At 43.2% G+C, this 27,782-nt stretch overlaps 1 protein-coding gene across 1 annotated transcript; it reads right to left on the reverse strand.

Moving 5' to 3' along the window:
* Positions 1-439: 439 nt before the first annotated feature.
* LOC116992846 (cell surface glycoprotein CD200 receptor 1-B-like) lies at positions 440-26,302 on the reverse strand. The gene is given in 6 exon segments (XM_033052876.1): positions 440-710; positions 8,684-8,779; positions 11,423-11,522; positions 12,216-12,470; positions 13,245-13,550; positions 25,842-26,302. Coding segments are annotated over 6 exon segments (903 nt in total). The 5' UTR covers positions 25,954-26,302; the 3' UTR covers positions 440-676.
* Between the last annotated feature and the right edge of the window lie 1,480 nt (positions 26,303-27,782).

Raw genomic sequence — 27,782 nt, forward strand, 5'->3', positions numbered from 1 at the left:
AACTAGCAATCAAACTGCTGACTGTATTCAGTGGAAAACTTACTTTCGCATGTGTTCTTCAGATGTGCTGCTGACGAGAGAGTGACTGTGAGGGAAAGAGCACAAGAAATGTCTGGGACACGGGGAATGTCAAAACCTCTTATATCAGACCGTAACAGATTTGTCTCTGCCTTTTGCTGTATCTAGTCATTGATGTGGTCATTCTTCTGGTCATAAGAAAAGAGCTTGGAATGTCAAGGCATGTAAAAAAAACCCAAAAAAGCAACAAAACAAAGATGTTTTTATCCAATACAGACAATGTTATGGCTTCTGTGAAAATTCCCAACACTGATTGCAATTTCATGTGGCTCAGTGATACGGGACAAAATAAAATGGAAAGAAACCTATCCATAGCATCTGCTTATTTCCAAAGAACAATTTGATTTATTTATGCCCCAGAAGCAAGAACAACCATAGAATTTCTCTGTAGAAAAAGCCTCCTTACCCCTTCTGGAGATGCACACTCACAGGCAGATTCAAGGTCTCACAGACAGTGAGGGAGATACAAAGCACTTGATGAAATGAAAATTTTCGCATAGATTTTGGACACATGTAATTTCAGTAGTGAAACTGTGCAGTGCTCTTTCTCATCAATGGCTAGAAGAGGCCAGCTAGAAGTAGTTGCTCTTCATCCTTGTCATCTTACTGGCACGCAGTCCAGCTTAGGTGACCTACAAGGAACAGATTTTGTAAGCAAATTCCTAAAGTAAACTCATTCTTCATGGGGCATATGGACTAGATGGGAACACTTGTTTGTCGCTCTTCCTCAGTTTCCTTGCTGCTCTTCAGCAGTATTTGGGATTTGGTTCAATGGTCATGGTTATAGGTTTATTCTTTAAATACTTCTGTGGGACTTTTCCTCTGAACCTTAGAGGCTCATGACAAATCTAGCAATCCTAAATCCCCCTGACTTGGGAAATGCAATGAGTCTTGTTCTCTATTCAGTTACTCACCTAGGGCTGTGTCACACTTGCTCCATTTCCCTCTTCTGAAATGGCAGGCCTTAGCCCTTTGTTTTTATTTTGCTCCTACTTAAAGGCTTAGAATTGGCTTGTATTTGAATCTATACAGATATCTTCCTGTCTTTAGTAATCTTCCTGTTTCAAAGTTATATCATTGCAGTTGACAGAACTCCTGGGATCTGGGTCTACACTCACATATCTGGGTATAAAACCTTACAGCAGCACTGGACTATACCTGTGCTTCCATTCTCTGGATGTTCCTTTGGGAAGAAAGGAACATACACGACTGTCTTCTTTGGAAAGAAAGATTCAGCGGATAGTGCACTGCATATATGAATTGTACACTTAGGACATCTTTGTCCCCTGATTAATTCTGGCCAGGCCTTTACGGGGACTCGGCACTAACAGAAAGGCAAACACTACCACCAAAGCTCAGATATGTCACAGTTACAGGTTATCAAATAAAAGATTATCCACACTTTCTGGTATGAGTAAAATGTTATTGAATTATTATGAAAAACTAAATTAAAAACCAAATCAGACGGAGGCAGATATTTACCACAGATAATTCCAGCCCAAACTCATAACATTTGGTAATATTATAAACTGAGGAAAACAGACTTTTACAGTGGGAACTGTTGCACACTATTAAGAGTTGACTGTATCCATCCTATCTACAAGCACTCACTCATGATTCTGCACAGGACTTGCATAAAGTCCTACTTGTGAAACAATCATGGTATAGTTTCACCAGACTAAAAGGCTTTTCCTCCTGCTAATGTTTCAGGGTGCTCTTTTCTGGATTAAAGCTTTTTAGACTTTCCTTTTCAATCAAATCCATTTCCAAAGTGATAAATTTCATTTAGCAGAAGATCCTGAAGCTATGACTTCCATTTGGCCCACTGCGTCAAAGAAAAGGGTCTCTGGATTAAGATGCAATGCTCTTTAACGTAACCTAAGTCTAGCTTGTTCCAGATTTCAGACTTCCTTTTTTCTATTGATCAGGTAATTGCATGCAGTTTTCTCAATATACAGTAATTTTACGACCATAAGGGGCACCGAACTATAAGGTGCACCCCCCGAGAGTCGGCAAATTTCACAACTTTGTAGGTCATATAAGGCGCACTGGACTATAAGGCGCACTTTTTTCTTGCAGCGAAGATCCGTGCTGCGCAGAACAAAGTAACTAATTAGTAACGGAATCCCACGATCGTGGAATTTACTGGCAAGTGCTCAATTTGCAAACATTTTTCACAGATTGGTGTAGCCTTTAAACGCAGCCCTGAGCGCTCTCGCTGTGCACGGGATCTGGCACTCCTGCCTGCCCCCGGCTGGCGAGGCAGGGCTCGGGGCGGCCGCGGCGGGCGGCTGCTGCAGTTCAGGGCAGCCATTGCTCACACCTCCGTGTAGCTGTGGTTCAGGGCAGCTCGGGACCATCCGCGGCTCAGGGGGGCACGGCACTGCCCGCTCCCTTTCTCCCTGTGCAGCTCCTGCTGGCCAGGGGCTGCCCACTCCCTCCCTCCCTGTGTGCAGAGGGGGCTGGCCACTCCTGCCCCCCCTCACGGCTCAGTGCTCCCGTGGCGCCGCCCCCCCTCGTGGCTGGGCTCACGGTTCGCACTTTTTTTTTGTAGCGAGGAGCTGCGCCACATGCAACAAAGTAACTAATTACTGGCAGTTTGCAAACATTTTTCACAGACTGGCGTAGCCGTTAAATGCAGCCCCAGGTGCCCTCCCTGTGCCACGGGCCCCCACACTCCCACCCACCCCCGGCACCGGTTGGCGCGGCTCGCAGCTCCTGGCTACCACTGCGCAGTCGCGGGTCCTGGCTTCCTCTGCCTGGCGGCCGCAGCTGCCACACGCCCAGGCACTCCTGCCCGGCGCTGACTGGCGCAGCTCGGCCTCTTCTTCCTCCTGCGCCCAGGCCAGGGCCAGCGCCACTCGGCTTCTTGTTCCCCCTGCACCTGGCGCCGCTCGGCTTCTTTTTCCTGTGCCCGGCAGCGCCCGGCTTCTTCTTACCCTCACGCCGGGGACGATGGCAGCTCCCTCCCTCCCCCGGCTCCTGCCGGCCGTGGCCGCTCGCTCCCACCCCCGCCTCGCAACTTGACACTCCTACGGCACCACTCCCCCATTGCGGCTCACACTTCCGGTTTGGCAACTTTCACAACTTTGTACATTATATAAGGGGCACCGGACTATAAGGCGCACTTCCGGGTGAGGGGGAAAATTTTAGTCAAAAGGGTGCGCCTTATAGTCGTGAAATAACTGTAATCCTATGCATATTAGAAGTGCTATTGTGTGAGTAAACACGCTGAAGATTAAGAGGTGCTTACCTAGCAAGGTATTGCTAATTTAGGATAGATAGAACGGAGCTCTCTGGAGAGCTCACGCAATGAAAATAAGGGGGTGGATTTTTCATAATCATCTGATGGACAGATACACTGAGTAAAACTTAAAGAACCTGTGGTGACAGATTTTCTGCCTTGCAAATAAGCATGTGTGGCAGGGGAAGACTTGAAACCTACCGATCTCTGTTTTGGTAATGGAAAATAAGAAGTAATGGCTTCTTTTCTCACAAGAAACTCCATCTACTCCTTGTTCACTTTGCTCCATTAGTGTGAACATGCTACATACTACATCAAGAACATGATAGGAGAAAACAGCAAAGAAAGTAATATGTTAAATGCACATTATCAAAGATTTGAAAATTAGGCAGCTAGAAGCAGTAGGAAAAGGCCCAAACATTGCATAGCATATGTGCATTATCTTACAGTTATTAATTAATCACAATATGGTAGTGTACACAAATGACAAGGAAAGACTATGCAGAAAGAAATAACAAGGGACTTTGTTATTTTGGCCATCTGTGGCTAAGCCTTCACTGGAATGACCTGCAGTTGAGCCAAACTGTGTCTGTAAGAGAAAAGAAACTGCAGGGGAAACAGCTTTATTAGAAGATTTGGTGATAGCCTCTCGTTTGACACAAATACCATGATGGAACTTGAAGTAGTGTCTTATCCTGATCTGAGGTGTGCTCTCCTTCCTCCTCCAAGAGAGTTCAAGAATGGATTATTCACAAATGGGCAAAGCTCCAACGTCTGTTTGTGATCCTGAGCCTAGAACTGTCCTCAAGAGAAGCAAAATGTGACTGGGTTTATAGAAAGGAGCAGCTGAAAGAGATGCTCCCGCTTTCTTTTCTCCATTGTTCTGGCTGGACACCCCCATCTGCAGTGGTGATGTTACTGCTTCAGTCTCAGCCTGAGAGGCCCTGGCAGGGAAGGACCAGAGTAACTTCTCTGTGGCACTTGGAAAATTTTGACCCAGACTAGTGATGGCTCCTGGCTGTACCAAGTTGCTTGGACTCAAAGTTGAATGAAATGTTCAATACAAGTACACTTCTTAATGAGGTGTGTTCTGACAGTGTGTGCAAAGCTCAATTGATTCAAATCAGCTGAGTGCCTTCCATTGTGCTTGGTTTGTTTTCCTGTGGAAACTCACTCACCAGAGCTACTACAATATGTTTCTTTTATTTCTGCAAATAAAGGTGATGTAAAGGCTAGATTTGAGGAGGAAATGAAAGCAAAGACCCAATTAAAATAAAGTCCAAGATTCTAGTTTTACATGGCCATTTCATTTGTCTCAAGTGTCAGGTTTTACATGCTTCAGAGCATTATTAGGAATGACTGCAACATAGTCATTCACCCAGGACTGCATTCACCAGTGCCAAGTGCTACATGAGTACAATATTTTGCTGCTACATCATGAGTTGACAGAAAGAATAATTAAGCATCTGGGTGAATGTGGGGGAGAAATTATCTTCTTTTCAACTCCAACCTTTTCTCTGCTTCAAAAGTGGACTGAAAATGCTATTTCTCTTACATTTGCATGGGAATACACTTATCGATATACCTCCAGATTTTTTTTTTATCTTGTTATTCATATCTTGGTGCATGAGACTACATAGACTGGCCAATGTTCTTTCTCCTGTGTTTGTTACATGTAAAACCAAGGCAACAGTTCTAAAATATGCTATCTATTCTTTAATCTCTATCTTATGTGTCAGGCAAATAACAACACTTACTTTTAAGGGCAGACCGAGCGTTAAACTCAGCCAAAACAGCACTTGACTAATTGTGGGGATTTTTTTGTGCACTTTTTTATTATTGGTAGACTTCAGGAAAGACTCAAAAGTCTTTCGAAATGTTGAATCTTGATTCTAAGGCATTTTTGGTTGAAGCAAATGTAGTCATTCAGAAATTCAACATCCATCATAGAGGTATTTCCAGCACTGCAGTTGAACATCAATGTTACTGTGCACTATCGCACCCATACAGCTTGTCCACAGGAAGATTGTAGGAGATCATGCAAAAAGTCTTTAGGCACACAACATTCCCTGTTCTCCCTGCTGCACACAGCAGGTCCAGTCGCTGTTTTCGTTACACAGTCACTGCTGAAGCCCACGTTATGACTTATGAGAGTGCTGCAGTGACAGCATGAAACACCAAAAAACCCTCACAGAAGTAAACTCAGTTAATTTTCTGGAGTGCACAATTTCTCACACTTAAAATGTGCTCCTTGTCTTCCCCAGAAAATACTTTGATTTTCTGGATGATATCCAAACCTGGTATGCCTTGTTGAAGGCATGTGACTTGGTCTGTGTCTCACTGTGTAGGGGCCCTAAGCAGCCACTTGGATCTGCAGTTTGCTCCAGAACAACCTCCTTTCCTCAACTTTACATGTCAGTAAAAACTACAGTTTGATGCACATTTCTCTGAGCAGTTTCAGTTATGGGATTTTCACAATAAGAATCTTTTGCCTACCTTTTTTTTTTTTTTTTTTTTTTTTTGAGGAAAATCTCATTATGAGTGCCCAAACACAGAGAAATTACCAGTTTACATCAGGCCAAAAAAGTCGCATGAGAGCAACTGGCATGTGTGGATATGTACAGTAATTTCACGACTATAAGGCGCACCCTTTTGACTAAAATATTCCCCCAAACCCGGAAGTGTGCCTTATAGTCCGGTGCACCCTATATGATGTACAAAGCTGCGACATTTGCCACCCTGGAAGTGAGAGCTGTGAGCTATGAGCCGTGGGGGGAGCCGGCAGTGCCACGGCAGCCGGCTGGAGGCGGGCCTGGGGGCCAATGGTTGCGGGTGAAGGCGGGCCCGGGGGCCTGTGGCACTGCCCCTCCCGGGTCCAGGCGGGCCAGGTGGCCCGTGGCACCATACCTACCGGGTGGAGGCAGGCCCAGGGGCCCATGGCTGCCAGGTTGAGGCGGGGCCTCGGCCAGCAACCACACAGGGGGAGTTGGGGGCGGAGCCTTGCTGCAAAAAAACAAGTGCGCCTTATAGTCCGGTGCGCCTTATATGATCCACAAAGTTGCGAATTTTGCCGACTCCTGGGGGTGTGCGCCTTATAGTCCGGTGCGTCTTATGGTCGTGAAATTACTGTAGTTGGAAACCTCTAGATTTGGGGCTTCTTGTTTTTCTAACAAAAGATGAACATTTTCCTAAGCAGCTCCCTGCCACTTGTCACCCCAAAAACAAACCCCCATGACATTCACTCCTTTTCCCCCATTTCTTCCAAAAGTGAATGAAGAAAAGTCATTGTGATACTTTCTCTGCTGTGAGTTTGCAGTGTGACCTCATGACAAGGAAATCTGAGGAGCAACCCCTGACTGACCCTGCCCTTCTGGAAGACTTCCAATTCTTGGAGAACACATATCATTACATTGTAATATCATTATATTGTAGCTCCTGCAGTGAATTTTCTTCCCCTATTTTTCCATCAAGCTGCTGATTAGCAACCTGCTCTTGATATAAGTGTCCAACAGCAGTGGAATGCCCTGACCTCCAGCTCTGACAGCTCCTTGGTCCCCAACAGGTCAGTCCACAGGGCCATGGATGAAATAGCAAGGGCCATCACTTTCGCCAACAACACTAAATTTGTTAGAACCTTTTCCTTTTGTTTTCCTTTCCTTTGGGGTTTTGGTTTTTTTTTTTTTTTTAATTTTGTTTGAGGGGCTTGATTTTTTTTGTTTGTTTGTTTGGGGTTTTTTTCGGTTTTTTGGTTTTTTTGGGGTGGGGCAGTTGGTTTGGTTTGGTTTGGGTTTTTTTGAGGAAGACAATATTTTAATACTGGTATATGTAAAAAGAAAACAAAAGGACAAATACCACAAAAATTGCATGCAATTTTTTCCTGCTATTTTGATTTAACCCTGGCCAGCAACTAAGACTCCCAACAGCCAGTTGCTTCTTAACTACAGTAATTTCACAAATACAAGCCGCACGGACTATAAGCCGCATCTCTGGGTGTTGGCAAACATTTCGTTCTTTGTCCATAAATAAGCCGCACCTGAGTATAAGCCGCTCTGTCATTCGCAGTGAGGACCCGCGTGCAACAAAGTTGCCAATTAGTAACAGAACCGCGGCATGATGGGGTTTACTGGCTCGACTCAGGCTGTGCAGGCTCGGCCCGCTCAGGGCTGCCGCCCGGCGGGGCCACGTGGCCCAGCCCGGCGCTGCCACTTGGCGGGGCCGCTCGGGGCCGGCCGCCGCCTCTGGGCTCGCTCGCCCTGGCCCGGCGCTGCCCCACGGTGGCAGGCAGGGACGGAGCCCCCCCGCTCCCGTGACGGCGGAGGCGGGCGGGGACAGAGCCCCCCGCCTTCCCCCCGGGCCATGGCAATGGTAGCACAGGGCCCCCCCGTCTCTCCCCCAGGCTGCGGCAGAGGAGGGAAGGAGAGAGCTCTCCCTCCTCTCTCCCCGCCCCCCGTGCTGCCTGCAGGGAGCCAGGCTCCACCCTCAGCGCAACAGAGTAACAATTTGTAACAATCGCGAAATGCCGGCTTTTACTGGCAGGTGCTCGGCTCGGCACCCTGGCTGGCACTTCTGAGGTTGTAAATGTCAGAAAATTATTCACACATTAGCTGCTCCTGAGTATAAGCCGCATTTCTGGTGTGGGAGCAAAATTTTAGTCAAAATGGTGCGGCTTGTATTTGTGAAACTACTGTACTTCCTCAGGTGGGATTGGACAGAGAACTGGAAGGGTAAAAATGAGAATATTTGTGAGTTGAGAAGACAGATGAATTGTCAAACAAAGTTGCATGTATAGAAAAGCAAAACAAGGAATTCATTCTCTACCTTTTATCAGCAGGCAGGTGTTCAGTCATCGCAAGGAATCCATCAGGCATAACAGTGGCTTGGGAAGACAAGTGCCATAATGCCAAATATCTCCCAGGGTGTGCTGCATGCTGATTAACAGCTGAAGAGCAGTCATGGCTACAAACTCAATCTAGCACATCCAACCAAATTTGTCATCATCATTTACTGAACACACCAGCAAGAAGGCTGGTGTTCAGTGAAAGGAAGGAGACAGGCTCTTGTCTGCTCTGGGAGCTGCCCAGGAGCCTCTGCTGAAACTCCAGAATGCTCAGGTTGTTGCATGGTCCCTCCTGCAGAAGGATTTGGGATGAGTAAATAGAACAAATAGTAGGGATAAGGCTGGTTACAGAACCCTGTGGACTCTGGTATGTGAATCTGATCTCTTTTACCCTCATAGAGGAAAGAGAGATCCTGACCTGTTTGAATGGAAACAGTAACAAAAGCTCTGAGATATTTTTCCTTCTAGCTGGAGACCTGACCAATCTGAAGAACAGCTAAAGAAACACAGGAAGTGGAGCTCACCAAGAATGTGTCCTGAATACTGTGGACAGTGGTGGCTGTGGCGGACCTAGGTTACATATTTGTTGGTATCTCTGAAACTGTGACTTGCCCTGGAGCCTGTGAAGAGACAGAAGTGAGATGATCTTCTCTGTGTGGTCCCTTTGCGTGTAAAACATGGATTGAGAGCAAAGCAGAGCTGTGACTTTGCGGACAGTTGGACCACAGAGTGAGCCTGTGAGCAGAGAAGCTGTGAGCATGGAGGTTTGCGCAGCAGGTGCTCAGAGTTGCTCAGCTGCTGCAGAGAGGAGATGGAGCTGAGCACAAATTGTGGGCATGCAGCTGATGAGAACTGCAGAAACTCAGACACCAGGGCAGCTTCAAGCATCAGCTAAAGTCCATGTGGTTTTCTGCATGCTGGCCTCCAGGTAGTTAGGTTAGCATAAAGAATTAGCAGTTGGTTTTTTTGGTTTTTTTTTTTTTTTTCTGCTTCTCAATTGTTTATTCTTCTAGCTCTTATCTCTGGGTGCATTCACATTCTGCAGTGTGTCAGCTTTGCAGAATGCAGACTCTGCAGTGACCAAAGAGCTCCATGTGTCAATAGATGGACAGAATGGAACTGGGTCTCTAAATGTGAAAGGAGCAGTTTCATGGTGCTGTGCCAGCAGAATCACTGTCTGCATCCTGCTGGTGTCCTGCAGAAACCTCCTCAGGCAGGGATTTACACTAGTTTATTGACTGCACCAGGAAAGGGTGAGAGGCAGCAGGGCAGTGGTAGAAGAGCTGCACAGGAGAGGGAGTGCAGTGGCACAGCATTACCTCTGAGATATAAAGCTGGAACATTACTACATAGGTTACTGTGCTGAGACTGAAAAGCAGGATTTTTTGATCACTGAGGTTTGGATGAGGGTTTTACTGACCCTTCAGTAGCTGATTCAGATGTGAAATGAGGCTCACAAAGCTTGAGAGGTGGGGTCAGGCCTGGGTAGAAGCAGTGAAAGAACAACAAAGATCTAGGTCGTTGTTCCAACTTGGACTTCTCCGGTCTCTGCCCTCTCTTCCTCCTTGCACTTGTCATGCAAACTAACTCAGCCTTAGACAAGTATTCTTCCATGGTTCAGAGGCTTAGCAAAGGCAGTATGTCATCAGGCGAACAATGAAACTCAAGTGTTCCCTTGTGACAGGAGCAGTAAAATGTATTTAAAGAAATTAACATTCAAGAACTGTTCTGTGGGCTGGAGCTTTCTGGATTATACAAAGAGAGAAATTAGTGTGAGCCTTAGATCTTAGGATTGGAATAATCATGTAGCACAGAAATAACGCCTCAAGCTCAAAAATATTCACTCCTTTTTTTTGTTTTTGTTTTTGTAGCTGGTGGTGAAACACTTCAAAAATGTTATAGCAAAAATGAGAGTTGCTCAAATTTGTCTTCAGTCCTGTGTGGTCATCTGAGGAAGGTTGCTGCTCACCTATTACACACGAACACTTTTTTCTTGATTTATTTTATCCTAGAAGACATGCTACTTCAATAGTAGAATACAATGTACCTGAAATGGAATGACCTCATTTTGTACAACATGAGTTAATTTCCAATTGCATATATGTTAGATTTGACCTTATACAAAAAGATTGGTATTTGCATGCATGATAACAGCACCTGTAGTTGCACTCGAGAGAGGATGGAAGACAGACCTGACAGGGTTGGGAAGGATCCAGCTTGCATCCTGTGCTTCTACACAATTACACTGGCTGCACTGCACTGCACTGAACTGCACTGCACTGAACTGCACTGCACTGCATTGCTTCCTTCTTCTGAGAGCTCTGATACTGCTGAGTTCTTGCTGCAGGCCACATCACTGACACGTAAGAGGACTTCCTTTCATCTCTGTTCAAGCCTAGATACTTTGCAGATGGAAGCTTTCTTGGTTTGCACCAGTTTCACATTGTCCTAGGAAACAGGCCACCAACACTGTAAGTGTGAGGACAAAGCTGTTGTTGGAATGCAATTTTGGTTTCTAGGAGTGTAAAACCAGAACTCCCTTTTATTTGTTAGAGAAACACAATACCATAAGGCTTCATGTCTGTAGTCTCACATGAACACGACCAGAGTTGGCCATGCTCCAGCCAGCACGCAAAGGAGAGCTGCCAAGAGCCCTGGCACAGAGTGGAGCTAAAGTGTGACTCAAAGACAGTAGCTAGTTCTGCCTCTGTGGTGTTTGCAGAGGAATTCAGGACAGCAGCTGCACCTTGTGCCAGAGAGGCCAGTTTAGACAGACTAATCAGCCAAGCTGCCAGAAATCCCCAGCAGTTACAACAGCAGGAGCCCTGTTTATCTCTTCTGCAATACTTCCTGCCTTTCTGTACTGACTCTGCCTTTCCTGGCTTTCTTTACCTAGCACAAAAAGAGACCAGAAGTCTGGCTCTGAGCTCAAATGGGTATTTTGCTGTTTCTTTAATATTCATAGCCTGGTAATCTTTATTCAGATCCCTCCATCAGGTGGAAAATCCCTACCCATTCCCTTTGTATTTTTTCTCCTGAATGATTTATAGCAGCAGGAAGAGTCAGGTATGGACTTCCCCCCCTCCCCCTCTGCCCAAACTGAGCTGTTCCAGTCCCCAGACAAACTTCCATGAACATGTACAGGGCTGATGGGTTTGTGACAGACTCAGCTGACCGTGCATGGCATGAATTAGTACCAGAAGTCCTTCTAAGCTTTTTTGGACAGGCCAAAGGGATTTGTGTGTATTGTTTCCCATACATACCTATTAAAGAAGGTGTAGAGCTGAAAAGCAGCCAGCAAGAAGAGGAGACTCATAAGGCTGGTGAAGCTGATGACACAGTGAAGAAAGCATCCACTTTTCTCTAAAGAGAAACAGATGCTGTTTTAGGTACATCTCACAGACCCTGTTTCCCTTGTGCCTCTGCCAGGATGGCATCTCCAGGACAATGCCCTCTGTGAGCTATACTTCAGAGGATAACCTAAGGCAGTTGTAATACAGTGCCAGACACACAGCTGGAAAGAAAAAACATCCCCCCACATCCTTAATAGAGGAAGTTTGTATTTTGCTGTATGGCCACTCCTGCCCACAGCATTACTGCAGGCCTTGCATGTGCATCCCAGCAAATCTCAGTTCTGATTCTGTTCCAGATGAGTATTTCAGCCAGTCACCTATGGCGACACACAACATCAACTTCAGCTTCACTCCCTAAAGCCGCCCCCTACCAGCCAGTCTTGGGAAATGTTAGCTGGCTTTCAGTCTTCCTGTCACAACCCATGTGGAACCAAACAATTAGCAACATGTAATGGCACCACTAGATTACAATGCATAGATCTGAGTGATCGTACCATTGACAGCTTTGTGTGTCATGACCTTTTGCATAAATCCCTAGAAGTGGGCAGTAAATCCACTGCATTCATCTCTTTTCCTACACAAAGGGCATTACAGTTCTGACAGCACTTGGTTGCAATCATTCCGGTGTCACTCATTTTGGATTCGTGCATGAACAGAGGGCTGAATAGGGCTCTGAATATCAAACACACAAAGGGAAGCTCACCTGAGGAACAGCAGGCTATGGACTGGCTCCAGTTCCCAGCTGGGTGGGACACGATGCAGGTGGTCTCATTGGTCAAATTGGTGCTGCATGCTGTGAACGTGCTGAAAACAGTCACTGTCCCATTGTTGTGGCACATTTCCTTTGCACTGGAGCTGCTCTCTGGGATCCACGAGAGCTAAGCTGGCGGCTTCCCTACCGCTGCCTCGCACACAGGGCTACCCTGCTCATCACAGAACAGGCTCAGCTTCGGGGGCACTGCAAAGCACCAGCAAGGGGAGACACACGGAGTTAGTTTGGCACAGCTGGGTTGGGCTGTTCTTGTTCTCCACCCAGAATGAACCCAGTGAAAAGTGGAGAATAAGTTTGGAGGTCCTGTCCCATCCCATCCCATCCCATCCCATCCCATCCCATCCCATCCCATCCCATCCCATCCCATCCCATCCCATCCCATCCCATCCCATCCCATCCCATCCCATCCCATCCCATCCCATCCCATCCCATCCCATTGCATCAACATGGGCCCAAAGCACAAGAGACCAAGAACAGGTCTCTTTTTCCCTTTTGTACAACTCTTTCCCATTCAGTTGAGCCTTCTCACAGCCATTCACATCCTCTGCGTGTACATGAGAAATTGCTTCACACCTGTCACGTCTAACTAGACAGTGGAAAAAGGGAACACCAGAAGGGAGAAGACTTACGGGAAATAAGGAGAAAGGAGACACAGAGATACTCCCAATGAAATGCACGAGTTTATACCTATCAAGAATCATAGAATTCACAGGTTGGAAAGGCCTTTAAAGATCCTCTAGTTCCAACCACCCTGCCATGCAAAGGGACGCTTTCCACAAGACTGGGTTGCTTCAAGTCTCACCCAACTCGGCCCTTAACATTGGGACATCTAGAGCTTCTCTGGTTAATCTGTTCCAGTGCCTCACTACCCTCACAATACCAAATATCTTCCTAGTATCTAATCTCACCCTACCCTCTTTAATTTTAAAAAAGAAAGCACCAGTTTTGCGCATTCCTTACCCAGCACGGTCAGATTGTACGTCCTGCGGAAATTCCCTTCTGTTGATGCCGTGTCACAGAGGTAATTTCCCTCCTGGGCTATTCCCACTTGCTCTATCAAAAGGGCAGGAGCCAGACCTGCTCTGAATGTCAAGTTTATGTTGTCACTGCAGTTTGTTCTGTGTGTCACGTTTGTATCAATCCTGTATACCAAGGTGCAAGGGCCTCCAACCTTGGGGGTTATTGTCCATGTTAGCATACTTATCTTTCCTTTGATAAGGTAGGTGAGAACTGAGCTGTCACCCACAGTCATCACTATGTTGTCCCCTGAGGAGAGAAAAAGAGAATGTGTGAGGAGTAGCCCAGGAGTTGTGGTCTGAACTTCACAGGAAAATGTCTGCAGTGCTAGAGACAAGTGTGGGGCCATGTCTGTGCTTATCTGCACATTGTCTGTCATCTCTTATTAGAGCTCTGGATTATGGAGCCAACATAATGTGGATTATCACAGCCAACCCTTGCAATACAAACTTCCCACTGAGGATCATCTCAGTGGATAAGACTGGATACTGGAGGAGGACTCTACTCCTGCCCATTGTCTTTAGAGTTCCGCATCCAAAAGCTGTGCTTGTATTTGCAAATCCTCCAGTGGGTTGCTCACAGGGCTCAAAATACAGAAATATGACTATAGTATCTGGCCACATGATAGTGACTTTTCTCTCCAACTGTAGCTGGCATCAAAGTAAACAAATTCTGCATTCACATGAAATCCAACACTGTGAGCAAAGGCCTTGTCTACATGTCTCAGGTGTTGCACAGGCACACATAACACTGGTGGAACTCTGTGTAGGAGGAAAGGATTTTGCCTCATGTCTCAGGGTTTTCTTATATGTGCATTAGTGTTGTCTTCAAAGCAAGTGATCCTGAAATTGCACAGTGTATGTGAATGAAACTTCACAACTACTGGGTTTGTAGGAGTAACACCCATAGTTGTAGTCCAAGCAAACTTCTGTTTACAACTTCACTCATTTAGTAGGTGGCCATTAAACCTTTGGACAGTAAACCACTGATCTCTCAGTTCTCTGTGTCACTGGCGGAACATGAATTGCTCTTTCCTTTGGCTGAGTAATGGTTTTAGTGGCAGTGTGTGTGTGAGGAGAAAATCAGTGTACAATTTCAAAACCTGCATTAATCTGGACAGCTAAAGTTAACCAATCTTATTGGTACTGACAGATAAGATTTTCACAAATTATTCCCAAAATATTAACCCCCTCCCCAAAACTTACAGGCAAAATACTCTAAAGCAGCAATTGACAGTTCATCTGCGATATGCAAAGAATTAGAAGATTCATATTTGCATAATTAGTCAAACCCTTGTCAGTCTTTCTCCATAGAACGAGATTTGAATTTGTTAGATTTTGCTACCCCTTACACAGATCTGGGATTATATTATTTCTGCTGTCCAGCACATTTTGAATACCAGTTCTTGAACATTCACAATACTGTAAGAAGTGGTCTTAGTGAGCGTCAACTTTCTGCAATTAGTCAAATCATTACTATTAGTCTCTTTGAGAAAAATACAGTTGGTTTTACCTTAATAATACCATCTGAAATCTCATTATCTTCTTGAATCTAGGTGAATGAATCATTCCAGATCAGCTACTTTTGGTTTTATTTGATTGAATTCATGGGAAATTATTTCTGACTTGCAAAATGAACAGAGTTCACTGCATTTTAACTTCTTGTATATTCCTTTAAAGGATTTTGCCTTTTCATTTTGAGCATTAAGTATCCTTTGGGTGAAGTCAGTTCAGCTGTTAAGAGTGTTCTGTGGTGCATTATTACTCTGGAGGTGTTTTTAAATGACAAGCATTTTTCTTCTTAATGGCATTCCAAGAAAGTGTGAGGTGTGTGTTTTAAACTCAGATGATTTTACCAGGAGTGGAACTGAAAGAATCCTTTTGTCTTGTGATAGTTTCTGGATGAGTTCAATTAGTGTCTCTGAAAATTGGACAACAAAGTGTTCCGTCTCCTATTTAAGGTTGCTGAGAGCCCCAGAGCTCAGAGTAATGCAGACCTCATCTAAAAATGACTAAGCAAACCTAAGCACTCAAACAGCCCATGTGTTGGAGCTGGGTGGGTTTTTTGGATAATGTTTGCAAATGTTGAGCAAGAATGACAGTGTTGTGCATATTCAACTGCATACACTTTCATTTACATACTAAAGCAGCACTGTGTTACTTGTCTTTCAACTCAGCATCTCCTAAGCAGCTCATTGCTATGTAAAAGTTCCCCAACATAATGGGTTTTCATGCTTCAAGGCTGTAAAAGAAAGAGGCAGTGAAAGTGGTGCTTTTTGCTATGCCTTTCTGTCATATTCTCCTCTGAATGAATCAGGTCATTGACTTCAAAAAAGAAACCACATCAGAAAGCTTAAAATCTGCTGAATCAAGTTTAAATACAATTTTAGGTTTACAGAAAATTTGTAGAAGGTTTGTGAAATCCCTGTATCTTGTTTTGCAAAGAGATCTCACTATTATAAAAGTTCAAACTGTCTTCACTTTATTGGCCTTTTTTATTACTGGAGTGCAGGTAAGAAGCATTAGTGGAAATATTAATAAAGAACTTTCTTCCTTGATTTGCCTCTTTTGGGCATGCTGTTAGAAATACGATCTTTTGATTTCTGTTATAAAATAATGTGTCTGCCAAAAATCCTTAAGGGTTTGGTTAATTTGTGTTTCTGAAGTGACTTTGAAGTGACTCACAAACTAAACAGGACTGGGCCTGGTTAATATTTGATGGGAAGCTTACGCACCATGAAGAATAATGACATCCATTTTTACAGAAGTTTCTGATGAACTTTCTATTTCAAGCTAAAATATCACCTCCGGAAATTGCTAGTTTTTACCACAGAGTTAGCTTTATTCAGCAGCAATCCAAAATCTATATTCCCAGAAATTATAGTAATTTTACAATTATAAGCTGCACCATTTTGACTAAATTTTTGGTCCAAACCCAGAAGTGCAGCGTATTATCCAGAGCGGCCAATATATGGAAATTTCAGACATTTGTCAACCCGGAAATGCAAGCCTGCAGCAGCCCAGAGCTGAGTCAGAGCCCGCCCGGCCCTGGTGGCTGGGTAGTGGCCGGGGGTGCTCCCCCACTCCCCAGACGCCTGGGCAGTGGCCGGGAGAGCCACTCCCCCGCTTCCTGGCAGCAGCGGCCAGGGGCGTCGCTCCCCAGCAGCAGCGGCAAGCGGGTCCGGGGCCGCTCCCTGGTGGCCGCCCTGAGCGGGGTCAGAGCTGCCTGGCCCCAAGCGGGGCCAAACCAGTAAACCCCATGATCACGCGATTCTGTTACTAATTGGCAACTTTGTGAAAGTTGCACGCAGATCCTCGCTGTGAACAAAAGTGCATTTTATAATCCGGTGTGGCTTATATATGGACAAAGAACGAAACGTTGCCGACACACGGAGGTGCGGCTTATAATCAGTGCGGCTTGTAATCATGAAATTACTGTAATATATAAATAGCTATGGGACCTCCAAGCAGAAAGGCAGTTCTTTAAATAGAAATTATCCTCATCCCTATCCTATTCTTCCTGGTCAGTCTTATCCTTTCCTCCAGTTTGAAATGTTGCTACAACCTCATGTTGGACTGAAGTTGGACACATTCTGCTTTCTCTTTCTAAAGAGCATAACAAAAGCCATCTAAGTACCTAAAAGTATATTTTATTGGAACATAAATCAATATGCCAGAAAGTGACAGCTCTGCAGGGGACACAGAATTGCTAGCTTTACTCATGAAAGTAAAAGTCCTGAAAATAAATCTCCTCTGCTCCCTCTGTCTCTAAACAACAGGTTCTGTCCCTCAGTCTTCTTTTCTACTTCACAAGCTTTTGCTTGTCAGATCGCACACTTTTTACATGATCACATCTGAGCTCCTTTTCTCTCACTTCCATGACTTCTTGTGGGTCTGCTACAATCAAGCCCTTTGCCAAGGTCTCCTGGTCTCAGCAGCTCTGAGGGAAGACACAATCTCCCCCTTTCCTCTGGGAATTTCACTAAACCTAGAGAGTGTATGTCTATTCTGCAGAGGAACTAAACAAACAGAAATATTTAATTAATAATGTGTTTTAATCCCAGCTGGAAACATGTGGGAACCCAGGACATTCCCCTAGCTTCCCTGGAATCTGGACAGGGGGCTCAGGTGCCTTGGCAAGATGCCCAAAACCCTTGTGAGTTCGATTTAAGTCCCTGGGAAAAATCACCATCCTTATACGAAGAATTACAAAGTTGCAAAAAATAAGCAGAGTATAAATTAGAGTGTTAATAGGTAGAAAAGTGAAGTTTTAAAATTGTTTATATTAGGAGTCTGAACACAAGATGGAGGAATTAGGGCCTGGTCATCCATCTTTTGGGTTAGGATGCCAATTCTGGATTGGTTTAGGGGAAAACTGGACATTGCAATGTAGGTGTCATGTATTGGAGATTAATTGTAAACTGTGTGTACGTAATTTATAGTATAGAAGATAAGACCTGCTCTGGAGGGCAGGCAGAGCACCTCAACTGACCTGCAGGATGAACCGCTGCAAGTCAGAGAGAAAATTCCTTAGATAAGAAAGAATAAACAATCTTGGAAACCTCAGAAAAGAGCTTCTGACTCTTCCTTCGGTGCTCAAGCTGGAAAACCACCACTACTGTGCGGTGAGTGATCTCAGACCATAAAAGAGATTGCTGCCGTTCACAGCAACAAAGCCCCAAACAGCTGCTGGCTCACTTTCACAGACTGCCCCTACAGTGGGATGGGGAGACAATCAGAAAGGTGAGAAAACTCAAGTTAATAGGTAAAGCAAAAGCTGTGCATACAAGAAAAACAAAATATCCCAAGGGCAGGTAGGTGTTCAGCCATTTCCAGGAAAGCAGGACTGTACCATGCATAAGGGGGACTTGGGAAGATAAACAACATGGCTCCAAGCATCCCTTCTATGTTCTTCCTCCAGTTTTATGTGCTGAGCATGATCTGGAATATTCCAATGGCCAGTTGGGGTCAGCTGTCCTGGCTGTGTTCCCTCCCAGCTCTTTTGGACCCACAGTCTACTCACTGGTGGTGTGAGAATCAGGAAAAGGCCTTGCAAGCTCTGTGTAAGCACTGCTCTAAACATCCCTGTGATGCCAACACAGTTTCCAGCACAAATCAGCTCCATAGTAACTACTGTGAAGAAAATTAACTCTATCCCTGCCAAACCCCAGCACAGTATTCCATTCTGTTAAAGAGAAAAGGTTCAGTGCCGTGAGTGTTTTAATTCAGACCTCTCACCACACCACTGTGTTCTGGAACGGTGTTTCCATGCTGCAAAGTGGCTAAAACTCATTTGCTGCTGTTTCCTCTGTGAAAACTAAATGGCTTATGGCCAGTGCATTAAGGCAAATACATGGCATCCACATCAGAATTTATCTACTCAAAGGCTGAGAAACAAACCAGCACGTTGCACAGCTGCATCTCTCAAGGTGAAATCTCCTCTTTCAGCTGAGCTGAACTCACAGCTTGCTGTGGTTGAAAAAGGTGATAATTAGGGCATCAAAGGCCTCATCCTCTGTGGGCCTGCAGAGGACAAGTGATTTGAAGAGGTGTGAGCTATGGAGCTCATCTTGGTCTGGTGCTAACTCAGGATGGTAATTAAATGTCAGCACTGTTAGCTGTTCCATTGCACACAAGAGAGATTAAATGAATGGTCACATATTTATTGTAAATCACATCTTTTCAGTCATGTTCTTCACAATTGAGTTGACTCTGGAAAACAGCAATCATTTTTTCTGTTAGCCGGAAAGAGCAGAGCTTAGGAAACCAGGAGTGCGTGCTGTCTGTCACACTGATGTGGAGAACAGATGAGTCAGGTTCTGGGAGTTCTGTACAGCACCAGACTGAACCATTTTATTTTGGTTGTGAATGCAAATCCATTGTGATCAGGTTTCACCTTGGAGATTCATCTGATAGTAGCAGGCCTTTAGACTGAGGTCCTCCAATTAGACTCCAGCCTCTGAAATCTATCTAATTATGCCATCTCTCATTGTCTCTCATTGACTGTTGCAGAAAACTTGAAGCCATGCCTGAGAAGGTTCTCAAGCTCTATTGCAGGGCACTGAGTGTACATTCCAATGCACTGACAGACTCTACTTTTATATTTCAGAATGGACATATCCTCTCTCAGGAAAAAACAAACTCAGATGAGGAGTTCACATTTGTGTTTCAAAAATGTCCTGGTTATTGTTGTCATGGTAAGATTACTGTAATTTGAAAAGATTGAGGGAAAGACTTTGCTCCGTTTTTTGCAGTGTGGTTTATGCAGTGTGTTTGACAGTTCTCATGAACAACTAGTTGCACCAGCTTCTTTGCAGTATCACTTATTTCATCATTCCTCCTGTTTCTCAGAGACTTTCTCACACTAACAGAAGAAAGGTTTTAAAAACAAGAACATTTGATTGTGAAGCCACTAAACTTTTGAGGGGAATCACTGCAAAATCAGAGACTGCTACACAGGCTGAAAGTGCTTTTGGTTGTTTTCAAACAAAAAAGATTTCCAGCCTCTCTTATTCTTCATAGCAGGTTTTAAACCACAGTAGAACTTATTATTGCCTCAATTTCCATTACAGCCTCTTTGCAAAATTTAACTGTTAAAGAGTTTTTGCACTATAAAGAGACTGCTTTACTTTCTCAGACATCTTTCTCAGACTTTCCATTGATTCTTTATTTCTTACAGTAGCAATTTACCCGAGCATTCTGATGCATCTTCCCCCTACACCCCCTGCAGCTATTAAACTTAGAGATATAATGAACTGAAACAATGGTCATACCACAGCCAATTATTGTATCTTGGAATGAATGCAGTGTATGAGTCACAGCAAGTCCTAATCAAAAAAGCAGCACCGGATGCTTGGAAGAGTTCAGATATCAGTCTGTGTTCTGCATCTGTTTTCCCCTTTTACTGCCACAGAGTTCCTGTGACACCCAGCAGGCTTGTCTGGAATGAAATGAAAGATAAATAGAAGTGCTTTGCGCTAGCATAGGAATTGCTAAGGCACTGGCAGATTCTTCTGTACTGTAGCTTTGTGACATGGAAAACACAGTCACAACAGCACAGGATGGAGTGTAAGCTAAAAACCACCCCTGTGTTTTGGGTGAGAAGTAAGTAGTTAGATGGTAGTAGTAATTTTCATTATAGAAATGCATCAAATAGCTGACCTAAGCTATGACTCCATTTCCTGAAACTTAGATCACAGCTTTTTCAGCACGGATGTATCTTTAAAAGGGCACATTGAAAGACTTATACCTTTGCTGCTAGTTTCACACTCACTGTTTTATCCATACTTATCATTATTCATTGAAAAGATGTTCTATTCTAATTTCATTCTAGTTAGGCTTTTTCCTTATCTTCACAAATCACTTTCGTCCTCATACTCAAATTATTACTTTGTTCTTTGTTCTTCTTTTGACATTTTTCTTTTCTGTTACCACGGCCATGCCACTTGCAGTACTTTTCTTGCCACCAGTACTGTCACTCTTTCTTGCTGTTTCATGCAAGCTGAAGTAGTAACCTCATGCACTTTGACCTTGGTTTTACAATACGAAGTGCTCAGAGCATGGCTGGATTTTTTAAGATTCAACATGGCTTTATATATTGTAGAGGGCTGAGGACAATGATAGCAGCCAATAGTGATCTCAAGGTTTCAGTCTTCCCATTTGAGGTGGAACACACCTTTGCAGTTGCCAGTTCCTAGTGTGTAATTTTTCAATGATCTTTCAATTCTCTAAGCTTTCTCCAGTATCTTTTCAAGCAGTCTTCCAATACAGCTGGTTTTGAAGGCAATGAAAAGATGCTAAAGCTCACTTAGGTAGAGATGTGTTTGATAGAGTGTCCTCTTGAAAAAAATTAAGCTGAAAGAATAAATGGACAGCTACAAGATGGATAAAGAATTGGGTTAAGGAGAGAAAGAAAAGGCAGTTAAATGGAGGTGCCAGGTTGAAAGTAGTTTGCTGATAACGTTTCTCACGGGAGGATTTTTGCCATATTTCCATTCAACATTATTACGAATGGCATTGGCTGTATCAGGAGCGTGTGAGGAAAATTTGTTGAAAGCAGGAAGATCACAGTGTTAGTAGTGTAAAGAATTGATATGTCACATGAGAAGAACCAGTTGACCTTGATGAGTACAATGTTAGATGTGTCCTGAAATTGAGCAGCGAAAAATGTCATAATAATAAGAACAAGGTAGTACAACAAATTTTGAAGGGAAAGTAGAATAAAGAACCATGCCTTAATCAGTATTAAAACCAGCCTTTCAGTAAAATGGGTACTTGTTCTGGTGTTCAAATTGTTTGCGAAAGGTGTTTTCTAATACAATGCCTGCAATTTGATCCAGTGATTCAGTAATTTATCATCACGTAAATAGCTAATGTCTCAATATAATACGACGGTGTATTAAAAAAAGACGGCTACAATTCTTAAATGAAGTAATTAATTGTTGTTTAAAAAATGTGTCAGAGTCGTGTTGTTAGGAAGGACAAGGATTTGACAGGAAGGTCTCACAGATATGTATGTTCAACAGAAAGATCTTTGAATGTAGAATCTGAAGAAGGAATAGAAATGATAGCAAGTTTTGATATAGAAGAATTGCTGAGCCAGTCTTACTGGATAACTAAGAAGGCCAAAGGTATGTTAGTATGTGAGTTGGAAGGGGGTTATAGCTCAGAGCAAAGGATAAAACCACCTCAAACGAAAGATGTTCTTACCCAGCTAAAAGATTTTCACAGGCAAACAAAAATGCCATGTCACAAGTAGAAAGAAAGGTCTCAACATTTTCCACTGCAAGAAAACTAGAAAATTACCTCTAGCTTAAACTGTAATATACCATCCTTTTGTGATTGGAAAATAGTAACATGAACATGGTAATTTTAGTACTTATGATGGGCTATAGGTAATAGTAAAAGTATTGATTGGTTGCCATGTATTAAGATACTTTACAATGAAAAGTATATAATACATTGTAACCAGAACTAGATTTGGCTTCAGACGAGACTACAGCTGATGCTGACTGCTGCGGGCTGGGCTCTTGTCACCCATGACCCGTGCATTGCTGTATCATCTGGATAAACATCATTTAAAAGAGCCACCTGGAACCCCACATCCCTCACTTTGGCTCTTACATCACACAGTTTAGAGAACAAGCTCAGTTGACCAAATCCTCAGCTGATAATAAATCATCACTGAACTTAATAAATTCTCACACAGTATACCGGTCTGGCTGTAAATTTGACCTTTGCTACTTCTGAACTGTGGATTTTCCTCCTTGCAGGTTATGAGCTGGACTAGATGAGGGTAGAAAGGATTTGTACTGGATGTCAAAGTGCCTTGGGTAGTATTGCTTTCAGAGTAGCACTGTGACACCATGTGTAACAAAGTGCTTCCAGTTCTCAGTATAGGACCTGATATTGAGTGCTTTATTTTTTTTTTTCTAGGTGCGGAATTTGGCCTTTTACTCTTGGCCATGTCAGAAGAAAAATAAAACAAGTACTCTTTGCTTAAGCAGCATTTTCCTACTATTCTAAGCAAAAATAGATCATTGTCTGCAAACTGTAGGTTGTGTACCTTCTTTTTCATACTATGCAGAGAGCAGATAGGAACAGTGTGAAAACATACTTTTGACCCCATTTTTATATAGTTAAAATCTCAGTCATACCTTGTTTAGTGCTTACCCTTAGCATTGCAGTTTTCATCCCAGCATTGTCGTATTCAATACCAAGATAAGGCAGCATAAGAAAACGCTGTATGTTTTTTTTATTATGAATGACTGCACCTCCAACTACAAAATATATTAAGTAGCATGTATCTTTGGAAGCGAACTCACAGTGAAAGAAATTCTCCTTGTTTGCAAGTCATGAAGTATGTGATCAGTTTGGAAGACCAAACTTCCTTCCTTCCATGGTTTTGAAAGCAGACAAGTTCAGACACAAACACGCTCTGCATTTGGACCACAGCAAAAGGAAATTGTTGGTGTCATAAAAATGTGCTTGGAAGATTGTCCTATGGCAATTTAGATGTGTTCTAAGAAAAGCTTTGCTTTATTTAATGGTACAGAATTATTTTTAAAGAATTTGGATGAGAAAAACAGGCTGCTTGGATTCAGATGTTTTTAGGGTATAAGAAGTGAATCCAGCACACAGTCCCAAAGGAACAGTAAATAGTGAAATGGAGACAAATGTAAGCTTACCATAATAGGGTTTTTGAGGCTATGATTGTTTGTATCTGGTGCAAGATACCACCATAAACTAGAATAGAAGGCAACAGAGACAAGTGCAGTGAAACATAGTAGGGCAGAGAGAGCCAAAAGGTAATAAAACACTAGCAGACTAGTGAAAAAGAATGTTCTGGTTTTATTAAGGAAAGAAACTAAATGAAAGCAGTAGCATTCAAAGAAGTTTTGTATGCAGGCAAACTTGAACTTAGCTAGGTTGCTCTGTAAGTCAGCTTTACTTTTTTTCACCTCATAGTCTATTATTCCAGCACAATGTCACTGAGTTCAGTTTTTCACTATTGATAAAACTGATCAACCATAGGGATTGCACCTCATTATTTAAAATGGATTTCTGGCATCTTCCTGTGAAGCACTTGGACATATCCATTGTCACAGGATAAACTACAGAGGCAGGATTTAACCAGTCAAATGCTGCAAATGTTACTTCAATGAAAAGAGATTTATTGCATTGACTTCCCATGGAAGACCTTGCTTGTTCTTACCACTCTCCCTTGGAGTATACGCAACACCTTGAGGTGTTGTGCGTGCTTAGTTAAACTAAAGAAATCTTCAGAGCATTACCAAAAATATTTTAATCTTGAGTCTTTTTCAGTGCTGCTACTGAGGGTTGTCAAAAAAGGATTTTTAGTAGAGAACATGTCCCAACTGCTTCATTAGATTATTATCCTTAGAATATGCACATTGGATCAGCTTGATGCATTTAGTCTGTGATCTCTGAAGGAAAAAACCCTTGCCACTAGATCTTGCTCAGAAGAGCCACGCTGATGCTCTAAGGAAACAAGGTTAGGAGCAGTGCTAGCTGAAATGTAGGCTGCTTTTTATTGGGAGCAGGTTGGGGGAAGAGGTTTCAGGAGTGGAATTAGATTTTAATGGAACATCTTTTTCTATGTTCTTTGAAGGGCAATATAACTGGTTAACCAAGATACCAAGAAGTTAAAATCCAAATACCTTAGAGTGAAAACTCCCCACTTTTTGCCACTGGATTTTTAATTTTTTTTTATATTTGCAGAAAAGTGATTTTTTAAAAATAATTTTTGCCAGTAGCATTCCCCATTTTCTCCTCATTTTCTTCAACATTCTGTGGTGTATCCACACTCCTTTACTTTTTGAGCAAATGTCTTCAAAAATGTAGACTGTCTCTGATGCTATCATAATCAATCAGCATGAACTTGAGCAGGTTCCTCAGTATTCTATATTGATCTAAGTCTTTGCCTACAGAATAGGAACAGATCTTTTACCACCAGTGTGCTTGTTGTGAGGTTAGTGATCCAAAGTTCCATAATGTTCATAAGTATTTCATTTTTTTCCAGTGGGTAGCACTGAAGCAACTATTTAGAATCCCTCACTATCACACCAAACACATTATAGATGGGTGTTCCGTCCCCACCAACAATGACTACATCTGTTTTGATTTAAAATATCACAAAGGAGATATTTTTGTTTTCTGACCAAGTGGAATGAAGTAACTCATGTCCATGTAGTTGAGTTCTATCAGTCCATAATAGGAATGAACACATGCATGTTAATGTTTAATTTGGATCTCACGGACCTATCTGCCTTCCTCCTCCTATACGGAAACTGTTTAGGTTTCTGGAACTCCTCTTCAAATCCATAATTCCATTATCAAATCCCTGGATTGCTGTACGGTGCCTGGAAGAGCACAAGCTCTAAAAATGCAAATGAGCAGTATGTGGGAAACATTAACTGCTGTAGGTAAACTGTATTAAACCAAAGTCAACTACACTAAAAGACAGAAAATTTGGACTGCCATTATCCTTGGTACAAAAGCCTTTCCCATCCTGATACTGGTCATGCCCCTTAGAACGAAATTACAGAAGCTGCTCTCCTCTATCAGAATATCAGAGACCTTCCACTACTCCTCCAAAAGACACAAGAGATCCTTGCCCTATTTTGAAGTTCCTGCAGTCTCTCTTCAGTGGAACATATGTGTCTAGAAACTTCAAGTTCCGAGGCATATTTTTTGTGTATCAAAAGGCTCGGTTTCTCAGATGATGTGGATTTGGATGTCTCAGTAAAAAGGCTATTTGTGACAAATTGTACATTCCCAGCTAAGGGTCACTACATAGTTGCCTACATGGAAGTCACGGGGGTAAAATACCTGTCAGCCTTGTGACCACTAAGAAAAGAAGAGCAGGAGAGGGTACTGGGAAAACATCTTAATTGTGCCTCGTATTTTTTAGCATTTAATACAAGCCACAGAATTATTTATAGCTTTTTTAGAAAGAAAGGAGCTGTGCACCTGTCCTATTCTTACTTCCCAATGGCCAACTGGTCCCAGTTAGACTCACCTGCTAATGTCATGACCATGGTAATGAAGAGCAGCACAAAAACATACACAGTCTTCCCAGCAATCTTCATGTTGGTTCCTGCTTTCATGGGCAGCTCCGTCACTCCATCCATCCCTCCACCAACTTAACTGTGGTCATGTGGAGCATTTCTTGCTTGCCAGTACATCCTCAGTAGCAAGTGTCAGTGTTTCCTCTGCCCCTCTCCCATGCCTCTCCTTTAGCTGTGCATGCTCCTGATTGCCTGGCTCCTCAAAGCTGGAGAGGTTCCTCTTTCTGACTTTTCAGAGCACTTTTCAGAGCTTCCTGTGCTGAGAACCCAGGCAAACACTGAGGAAACAGGCTGAGCAATTCTGCCTTCCGTTCATTGGCTCTCCTGAGGAGGCTGATGAGTGAAGATAAGCCCTGCAGCAGAGTTCAGAGGAGGAGAAAGCAGAGGAGATTATTCAATGATGAGTTTAATATCTAAAAGGAAATCTTATGGAATTTAGAGAGAGACTTATTCTTCATGTCTCCCACTATTTTTACTTCTGCTACTTCATTATCACATCTTTGGCACAACCTCCAAGAAAATTCTTCCACATGTCTTCCTTAAAAAAAAAAAAAAAAGCTGTCTTAAATCTTCTCAGTAAGTTACATTTTCCGTTATTTATTTCTTAAATACTTACCTAGCATGTAGAATTCTACACTTCTCATATATATACACAGCCTCATGTGAACTTTTACATTCAGGCCTTGTGAACTCTTCAAGAAGTTGTAGGTGTACCCTTGCTCCATCCCCACCCCTGTCAGCTGGAATATTACAAATCCAAACCTCATTTTTTTCAGAATCTGAAAATATTGTGAATATGGGATGTTGTATTTCACCGGTTTCCAGAGAAATTGCAGAATGTCTCATTCTGGAGGACTGAAATAAGGAAACAGAAAATATTTCCAAAATGAAACACTGATACTTACATGATGCTTTTGTTTAGAAACTGATCTAATTTGAAAGGGGCAGAAATCTGTACAAAAGTCAAAATATTGAAGAAATTTATATTTTTTTTTTTTTTTTGGCGCAACTGAAATTGCGTTTTTCTCTAGACGACAAAAACAATAAATATTCTAGTATTATGTGCCCTTAATCTAGAGCAGGCTTCCCATGGGTTCACAGCCTCCTCTCAGACATACACCTGCTCCAGTGTGGGGCTGCTCCATGGGCTGCAGGTCGATCTCTGCCCCACTGTGGACCCCCATGGGCTGCAGGGCTGCCTCAGCATGGTCGGCACCATGGGCTGCAGGGGAATCGCTGCTCCAGCACCAGGAGCACCTCCTGCCCCTCCTTCCCCAACCTCGGTGTCTGCAGGGCTGTTTCTTTCACACATTCTCACTCCTTTTACCAGGTGAAGTTGCTTGGGCATTTCCCCCTCACTGCTTAAATATGTTATCCCAGAGGATGGGTTTTCCAGTGAGCAGTAGTGGAGAAGTTGTATGCTGAAATTTCACCAGGCAACACCATGAATTTTATGGGTACTAGAAGCTGTAAAGAATTGAAGCACTCTTGGTGCACAGAGACATGTTTTCAAAGTTTAGTAAGGTTCATTCCTTTTGCAATTTTTTTTGCCAAGTGCTGGCAAAGATGGAGGTGCTTCATGGAGACGAGAGGAACAAGCCTATGGATGTGGTGAGAGTAAAGAAATGGGATGCATAAAGCAGCATAAATGTTGGTACCATAGGGAAGACGCTGAGCAGTGTGGGAACACAAATTGGGCAGACAGGAGTTTTGTGTAGACAAGAAGGATTTGGGTAAAGCACGTGTGTGTATTATGTTAGTCCTGTATGGGGTGAATTAAGAACTGCAAAATCCTGTGGCTCACTCTGCTACTGGCAACGTAGTAATTCTACTGAAAATTTCCACAGGAAAATATTGTCTTTGAATAAGAAACTGGGGTGTTCTTTGAGGAA

This window comes from Catharus ustulatus, chromosome 2 (assembly GCF_009819885.2).
Source record: "Catharus ustulatus isolate bCatUst1 chromosome 2, bCatUst1.pri.v2, whole genome shotgun sequence".
Lineage (NCBI taxonomy): Eukaryota > Metazoa > Chordata > Aves > Passeriformes > Turdidae > Catharus > Catharus ustulatus.